This window comes from Gambusia affinis, linkage group LG07 (assembly GCF_019740435.1).
Source record: "Gambusia affinis linkage group LG07, SWU_Gaff_1.0, whole genome shotgun sequence".
Taxonomy (NCBI): domain Eukaryota; kingdom Metazoa; phylum Chordata; class Actinopteri; order Cyprinodontiformes; family Poeciliidae; genus Gambusia; species Gambusia affinis.
The window spans coordinates 20,653,113-20,662,465 of NC_057874.1; the positions used below are offsets into that span (position 1 = coordinate 20,653,113).

At 35.0% G+C, this 9,353-nt stretch overlaps 1 protein-coding gene across 1 annotated transcript; it reads left to right on the forward strand.

Annotated features, from left to right (window-relative positions):
* Positions 1–447: 447 nt before the first annotated feature.
* On the forward strand, positions 448–8,273 carry LOC122834539 (protein shisa-5-like). Its single transcript, XM_044123060.1, has 5 exons — positions 448–552; positions 1,070–1,209; positions 2,218–2,361; positions 2,979–3,164; positions 7,530–8,273. Exons 1-4 carry the CDS (start codon positions 548–550, stop codon positions 3,119–3,121), a joined length of 432 nt encoding a protein of 143 aa, XP_043978995.1. The 5' UTR covers positions 448–547; the 3' UTR covers positions 3,122–3,164; positions 7,530–8,273.
* The last annotated feature ends 1,080 nt before the right edge of the window (positions 8,274–9,353 follow it).

Below are 9,353 nucleotides of genomic sequence, written 5' to 3' on the forward strand. Positions count from 1 at the left end.
ATTTAATAAAATATAGCACTATTATTCTAAAAGTGAGCCAAATTATATAATTTGGTGATAAATTGAGATCTAAATAATAAAGCGTATATTGTTAAAGGGTGAAACTATGCAGAAAATCTTGACCTTTCCATTTCTGCTATACATTAATGCTCCTTTCACTGGCAGGCATAACCTGTTCTGTGACTGTTATCACAGCCTGTTTGCATTTAATTTCTATCTTCTGGGCTTCAACCGCCAAACCCCCCTCTCAAAAATCCCCTTAATTAAACCTTTCACTGAACACCTAATTTAAAAATACTAAAATCTACTGGCAAGAGTACGCATCACTTAAAAGTGTTGACTCTTAACTCTATCTCACACTGAGAAGCGTTTTCCATGTGTGGAGGAATGCTGTTGAGCGGGGTTTTTTTTTGGGAGGGACATACAAGTTCCAACAACCGTCTCCTTGCAGAGTCACTTCCTTGGTACAGTGCTTCATGGCATTTATGATCACAGGTGTTTGGTTCAGAGTTTTGTGTATTTTCTGTGTGGCCGTGTTACCAGATGTATGATGTGAGTTTTTCTTCTTATTTGCGTTGAATGTTCGATGTCAGACAGTCCTTGGTCATATGACAAGGACAAGAAAAACAAAGTGAAACTAAGATTGAGGTGTATGTGTACAGTGTGCTAATGATCTGGATTTACAGACTGTTAGGTTTTAATCAACTTGAGTTCTGGTTCTGCTTATCAGTTTTTACAGGTATGACTGTTAGACTTTAATGATACATCTAGTTTTTTTTGTAAAACAGTCTAATCTTTCTTAATCTGTTTCACAGCTGATCGTTGCACTTCGTACACAGATTCACAAGATAAATACATGATTTAAAGTTGTGTGAAAAGTATTGCTGTGGTAAATGCAGTAACAAATATTGCTGCAAAAACAAAATGAGTGTTTCACTGAAGAACAGGACAACTGTCCAAACTTGTGTCTCTGTTTTTCTCTTCCTCAGTCATTACCAAATGTTTAGTCATAATTCATAGTGTGACTTTCAAAAAATGTGAAAACATTGCTTGCTTTCCTTTTTTGAAGGACTTCTCCCTTTCCCACTATTATGATGGTAGGATGCGTTATTGCTTTCATCCTCATATGCGTGTGTCTTATCACCTGCTGTGTGGCTCCTTGTTGCTTGTGCTACAAATGCAGAAAACAGCGCAACCAAAGACAGATAGGTAAGCCACAATTTCTCTATTACTTCAGCTTATGCAATTAGCAGGTTTGAGTGTCGCAAAGATATGAATATTGGACCTTGCAGCAATAGTCACACTTCTTGAACCTTTTTATACTTTGTCATATTAGAAACATAAACTTTATATCAATCATTTTTATTCAGACCATACATAAAAATGGTCTGAATTTTTATTCAGTTATGAATATATTTACTCTAGCGGTAAATTTCAGTGAAACCAATTGCTTTTATATGACAGTTTGTAAACAGCATGTAATTTGACTACAGGACAAATATAGCTGTTCTGTGAAGCCCTCAGAGACTTCTGGTAGGACATTAGTAAACAAACAGTATCATGAAAACCAAGAGAGCAGACAAGTCAAAGATATTCCAACGAAGCAGTGTTCAACACTTTATTTGAAAATGCAAAGTGCCACCACTGCAAACCCCTAAAAACTTTAAAATGCATTTATAGCATATGTGTGTGTTTAAGTAGCGCAGAGCAAAATCATACACTCCATCCGACTGAGCTCAAATCTTTTTTGCTATAAAGAATTAACAAACATTCATTCTCTAGATTTGCAAAGCTGGTAGACATAGCTCAAAAGATTTGCATCTGCAATAATAGCGTCTACAAGTACTACTGGTACAAGTACTACAAAGTACTATTTTGACATAAACTAAGGTTTATTTATGTTTTCCATTAAAAAAGTTGAAAACTTTAAACTTCACTTTACTGGTTAATTTGTGTTGGTTGATCACACAAACTCCGTGTAAAACACACAAACATTTGTTGTTGTAATTTTACAAAATGTGAAAAAGTTCAAGCAGTATAAATTCTTTTGCAGCAGTAAAATCCATGGATCATATCAATAATATTGTTTGGAATCTTGATGTTTTTGCTTTAATATAAAAATATTTTGCTATGGTGAAACTTTAACTTCTGATGTTAAGTCAGTAAACATATCTGGTGATAGTGTAACAATCAAACTAAATGTGTTGCTTTCTGTAGTGGAAATAAACACTGTAGCCAACATGCCCCAGCCTTACTACTCACCATCTGGATATCAACCACAACCTCCAGCTTACCAGGCCGTGGCAGAATATGAGGGCTCCACTCTGCCCACCACCTCGCCACCGTCATATTGGGATGCCAGTAAGTTGTTTCATTAGCTGCCGAACCTTGTTTCAACCTCTGACTGTACGACTTATTCATATAGACAATCAGAAGACAATCCTAGAAGTCCAGGTCATTCTCCCGAGAATATCTAATTCAATTCTTCAGCAAATTTCTAGTCTTTTCATTTAGCATGAAGTCAGATTTGGTCCTGGTGTGTTTATGGATACCAAACCAAAATGTGATTTATGGAAGCTTCCCGTTAGCATCAGGCAACACAGCTAAATTGATATGCTTTTATATCAGTCTTCTGTGCCAAAATCAAACCCTTACACATCTAACAATATTATAGTTAATATTATGCATTAATATCTGCATTCTAATGAAACAATAAATCCAGAAAATTATATGGAAAGCCTCATTTTTTTCCTAATGTTGAATTAGTATAAAGTAGCAGAGAGGTGTAGTGTTAAAACAGCTTGCAAAGCTTGCAATTTTTACACAAAGTAATATAAAAAGACATATCTCTGTTATGACAAGCGTTAGAAACTGTACGTCTCATGCTCTGAAGCTTTGCCGCTCACTACTATGTTCTGGGTGTGACAGCTTTTTATCATTTCGAAAGATAAATTAATAATTCTTTCTTGTTTCCTCAGTTTCTACAGCGCATTCAGCTCCTTTTGTGCCAGGACATGCGATGTATCCTCTCACTTCTCCCAGTCAGCCTAGCGCACCTCCACTACCTTCAGATGAACTTGCACAGCCCCCTTACAATCCCTTATACAGACCACAATATTGATCTAAAAGTTTGCTACTCGAGCAAACTGTATATCTCAAAGACCTACACTGTTAGACTTTTTATTGTAATTTTACAGTACCTTACTGGCAACACTGTTGCCAGTAAGTTACTGTAGAATGGTAATTACAGTAACTTACTGGCAACAGTGTTGCCAGTAAGTTGCCAGCAAGGTACTGTAATTACAATTCTACAGTACCTTACTGGCAACAGTGTTGCCAGTAAGTTACTGTAATCACCATTCTACAGTAACTTTACTATTATCATAATAGTGTTGCCAGTAAGTTACTGAAATCACCATTCTACAGCAACTCACTCTCGAATTACTTGCAACAGTGATGCCATTAACTTACTGTAATCACCATTCTACAGTAACTTACTGGCAACTTACTGGCAACAGTGTTGCCAGTAAGTTACTGTAATTACCATTCTACAGTACCTTTACTGTTATGATATTTCACAGTTAATTTTTACTGTGAGTGTGATTTACAGTTATGACTGCTTTACTGTAAATGTAGTTTATAGCATAAAACTGTAAATGTATTTTATAGTAAAGCTGGTCTACTGTAAACTTGTTTCACAACATAATGTCAGTTTTACTGTAAATTAAAGTTTACATTTTTTAATACAAGAATATTTTACCATAAACCGAAAAGTTTCACAAAAGAAATTTTAGTCCAAGTACTGTGAATAAAAACAGGTATTTATTTTCAGCAGATTTGTTGAAATAAAATCCATTTATATATTCGCAATGTCACAATATAATATCTATAAAACAACAAAACCATAGAACACACTACAGGTCATGTCAATATTTTTATGGCACATGTATGTAGCAACATATGTGCATCAAGTACCAGCCATAAACTATTAAAGACTGACTTTTAAAAAATATATAGAATATACTTCATTTAAAAAACCAGCAGAGGCTGCATTGTCAGAAAGCAGTTAACAGTAGCTTAAATGTGCACTGTTACACAATACATCACAGTAACAGTGTAAGTGTGATAATGTACTATATGGTAGGCATTTATATCAATAAATATTGTTATATCAGATGCATTTCCTACATTAGAAGAACTTTTATTCCATTTGTCAAACAAAATCAGTGGGATCCATCTTGTGGAAGCTGAACTGTAAAGAATAAGACAGACAATGTGGGAGGTCATGAGATGGTCAGGAAGTTATCTACATTTTCAAATCAACAGGAAGGCTGACAAATTAACTGAAGTGACAATGTCCAAATGCATAAAATCATTGGCATAAAAGCATTAAGTTGATAATTTGTTTAAAAAAATCAATTACACTGAAGTGATAATAGAAGCTGCATAAAGAATGAGCAGGACTGGCTTCACTTCAGGTTTTTGGATTGTTTATGGCAAAAGCAGTCAGTCAGTCTTCACTAATTCAAACGATTGCGTACTGTATTGAGACCCTGCAAATGTCCCCAAGGAGACGATGAAATACAACATGTCATAACAATCTTTTTAGTCATTTTGTTGGTGCTGATGGATTACTGCAAAGGTGTGCCTAATAAACTGAAAACTGCATAGTATAAAAAAAACACCTCAATTAAACGACTACACACTTAAACATTTCTGTGATTTAGTAAGAGATGCAGCGACATCCACTTTTTACCACGGACACAGAAAAGATGCAGGCTACTCATTAAAATCATATTAAAAAGCCTAAAGTAAAGTCAGAACATGCAAGATAGGAGGAAAAGACAATAAAATAATTTGGTACATTTGGTAAAATGCTTACCTAGTTGGAAGTCCTCTATTCAAATTCAGCGAGTCGTTTGAGGAAGGTGTTGATCCGGGAGTTGACACTGACTACTTTCCTCTTGACTTCCCGTCTTGCAGCTTGTACTGACTTTGGCTGTGCATTTGGTATCAACATCTGGATTGATCCTCACAAAGAATCTTTTAACAGAAATAAAATATATTAATTGTATTTTTTAAAATGAAGACATACAATACAGCAATCAGCTATGGTTCTTCATCATCAGTCAAACTGTCATTAAATTTAATTCATAAATGGCTTGGTGTAGAGTACTTACAGTTGTATCATCTCCAGCGTGGTGGATGCTGACTCCTGATACTCCAGATTGAAGTCATAATATGACCCAAAAAGTCATGTAGTTGCTCAGGTTCGAAAAATACCTTCTCCTCCATACTGACCATCCACCAGGTTGCAGACATCAAGCTATTTCCTAAAATAGACAAACCCTTGTCAAGCTAATGCTAGTGAGTAAAAGTACAGACTACCATAACTATTACATACATTGCTACAAAAAAATTATAGTGATAGAAAATATTCCTCTTACCAAGCATGATTACCCTTGGTGTTGTAGGTAAGGTCATTTCCATCTCAACAGACATCTTGGTGGAAGATACCTTTGAAACATAAAGGAAAACTCTTAAATATGAATTACTGGTAGTAATTTATATTTAAAGCCAGTTCACCCAGATTATAACAGGTTTTGAGAACCTCACCCGGAGACTAGACTAGACTTTACCCCTACATCCTGCTACCACTCTGAAACAGCAGATGTGAATGACAGTTGTGAGGCTAAAATTACATTCCACAAATACAGTATCTGAATGGCTAAGTACAATATGGGTTAACAAAATGTTTGTAATTTGGGTGAATTGATCCCTTTAACAAATTAATTGAACAATTCTGATTTAAGATGTGTGTTTTAAGTTAAGAGTCGATATAAAATTACATCAACCAAGATGAAGATTGAGTCCTCTTTTTCTTCTAAATGTTTTATTTTTCTCTGACGGAAGTAGGACATTGCTCTATTCCACAACTTAGCTGTGTGTTGATGTTTCTTCACATGACTACAAAATTCTCTAAATTCTGAAGTACAAATGCTGCAGAATTTACACCTGTACATAGTTGCACCTGTTAGTACTGACTTAACTTTAAATTTGCAAGAGCATGGTTTAAACAGGTGAACAGTCCTTATATGGAACCAGGGTTGGAAATTAACTTTTTTGTCCACCTGCCACTGTGGCTGAACCAACTCAAAAAATAACAGAAACCACTTGAATGTTTTCCACCTTTGTCCTCATTTACAGACTCTTATACACTATGTTGGAGATGTAATGCTACTTTAGCAGGCTAACTAGCTGTAGCAAGCTCAAAGTTATAGATTAGGTTAGCTGCTCCTCTACATTTCCAGATTATTTTGTGGCTTCAAATATGTTTGAAGAGCTGTCTTTTTACCTGTTGTCTTGTCTTTTCAAGAGTTGAAACTATGTTAGCACTCAGCAGGACAAAACTGCACAGCCACTTGGAGGGAAAAAGCTTGGGAGTTAAAAAAAGTCATCTGACAAAAAGAAAAAAAAAGAACAACGTTAGAATTCATCCTTGTTGACCTAGCTAATCTGCACTCTTAACATTTGCAAGGTCATGGTTTAAACAAATGAACAGTTAGATGTATTTTTTAAAAAAAGGGGGATCAATTATCAGTTAACGTTATATTGTTAAAAAGGATGTAACAACAATGCTAACAGACACTCATGAGCTTATCTCAACCCAAAGCTAGTCGCCGAGGAAGATTTAGCGGCAAAAGCTGCTAAAACCTTCGGTAAAATTAGCACCTTAGCTAACGTTAATTCCAACCAGCTCAAAAATAACACCATCATATTTTTCTATCTTTCACCTCATGCTAAGTAATAGCATTATAGCATGATGCTATAAGTTACGTTAGCTCCATCTAAAATATACATTGGCTTCAAACAGTTTTCTGAGCAGTGTGAGCCCACAGCGACAGAGCTGCACTTGCACTTGGACGGAAAAGCTTGAGTTTAAAACAAACGCCATCAGAAAAAAACTGCATATTAATGTTAGCTAGGATGTGAAAAAAATAATAATACATGCCTCTTTCTGCCTTAAAATATGTTAACCACTAAAGGAGTAAAAATACAGAAACAGAGAACCTCTATGATGACCGTTGGAAATCAAATAGAATTCTTACATGGCCAGCAAAGACATTATTAGTACAGTACCACTGCAAAATGTAAACAGTAAATTACAACTTCAAAACATACAGTAAGTTACTGTAATGCTATGTACTATACCCATAATGCAATGCAAATTACAGTAACTAATTGTAAAGATGTTTTATGTTAGTTTACTGGGCATTTTGCGGTATTTAGCTGTAAAAAATACAGTAAAGGCTAACAGTGCAAGATATTATAAATACAGTACCACTACTGCAATGTGTAAACAGTAAATTACTGCAACTTCAAAACATACAGTAAGTTACTGTAATACTATGTCCTTTACCCATAATGCAATGCAAATTACAGTAACTAATTGTAAAGATGTTTTATGTTAGTTTTACTGGGCATTTTGCGGTATTTAGCTGTAGAAAATACAGCAAAGGCTAACAGTGTAGTTCAATCAGTTTGGTATTGTCAGTGTCACAAAAACTCACTATAAGGTGTTAAATTATTACTGATTTACCCATCAATGTTTGTGGAGAACTGAATATGTACTACTGCTTTATTGGTGTGTGTGTGTTTGTGTAGCTGTTATCTTTCTAGCAGACACTCTTATGTAAAATGTGAACAAAAGTCAGTTCACATGCAAACATTTTCTCAATAGGATCAAATTTACAGTGTGTTCATATTCATTTACCATTTCTGCAGAAAAGTTCCATTAGTTCTTGGTTTTTCTTTGTTAATATGTTCAGATTTTGTTGCAATAAAAGCATTATGGACACAATATCCATAACGCTTTTATACATATTTCTACATGTATATATAACAGATAGAAAATGTATGTTTTATATATATTTGTTTATTACTACATAGCTCTCCTTTAGATTTAAGAGTAAATTGACAATAAAAGTATATGCAAAACAAACAAAAACGCGTTTACCTGACATGACTGGGATTCCTATAGTAACCCAGCAGAGGGCGCCTCTGACCCTTTTTTTTTTAACAATATTTTTTTCTAAACCCGTTTCTGCTTCCGGTTTTTCTCTTTTTTGTCCAGTTCAGCAATGCATTTTTGGGTGGGTGTTAAGTATGTTTATAGTCACAAGGTCTGCATTGTTATATTTCTATATGGTTGTTAAATATTTGCATAAACTCTGCAGAAGATCATGAGTAAACTTCTATTTTTTTAAAATAAACACATCTTCCAGTTTTTGTTGTTCTTGGAGTAAGTATAAATGCAGTCTTTCAGGTATCATACAGCAATCTCATTTACTTTAAATGGTTTATTAAACATGGACTGTGGGCAGCTTTCAATTAACTCGCTCCCCATCCTATGTAGCTCTGCGTGATTTTTCTTCTGCTGTTCAACCATTTTGGTTAATTGGAAATTTCCTAGAAATACTTGCTGAAATGATTAGACTCCATTGTACAGCCTTTATTATTCTACATTGATAAAGATATGGCTTCATTAATCCCGTTTGTACAAGGAATCTCTGCATTGGATCACATTCCAGCACAGTTTAGCTCAGTTTTATCCTTATTCAATTTTGGTTCACACTTGTGAATTTATTTGCCCAAAACAGAATACATCCATTCCAATAAAATACAGTTAAAACAGATAACATCTGGAAAAAAAGACAAATCAGTGAGCATGTGGCGAAGATTTGTTGATTGATCAAATGCATAGATTTCCGTCAGGTCATCCTGTATAAATAAATAATTCTAGATAAAATAATCCAAAAAAATAATTAACCACCTCTAGCCCCAATTTCTCCTCCCAGCATTTGTTATGTCTACATAAATCCAATACCTGCCAATAAAATATAAAAAATTGAAATCAGGTGTCATCAATGGGACTGGGGAAACGATAGAGGGGAATTGTACGATATTAAACTATTACAGCCAATGCTCCATCAATTAGGATTTATGAGCAAGTGAAAATCTTCTGATATTGTCATGAGAGTAAAGCCTGAAACATGGGTGTGACCCCTTGGACCTAAGAAAATCTATTGCCCTATTGCAGATTTTAGGTTACATTCATATTAAATGTCATTACCAGTTCACCACAGCCTTGCAGTCTGTTTTGCCTTTTCCTATGGGCTTGTGTGTGGTCAAGACTTTGTATGCATACATTTAATCCCATAATAACCAGCACCACTCCCTCCTATAGCGCTGTCCATTAATCAATACAGTCATAGTGCTGACTGCAACTATCTCAGTTCTCACACTGATGGACTAAATAGGGAAAGCCGACCCTGACTGTACACTGCTGCTGC

Coding starts and splice junctions, on each gene's coding strand:
- LOC122834539 (XM_044123060.1), top strand. Junction 1,210..2,217: donor GCGCAACCAAAGACAGATAG/GTAAGCCACAAT, acceptor TGCTTTCTGTAG/TGGAAATAAACACTGTAGCC. Junction 2,362..2,978: donor ACCGTCATATTGGGATGCCA/GTAAGTTGTTTC, acceptor TTGTTTCCTCAG/TTTCTACAGCGCATTCAGCT.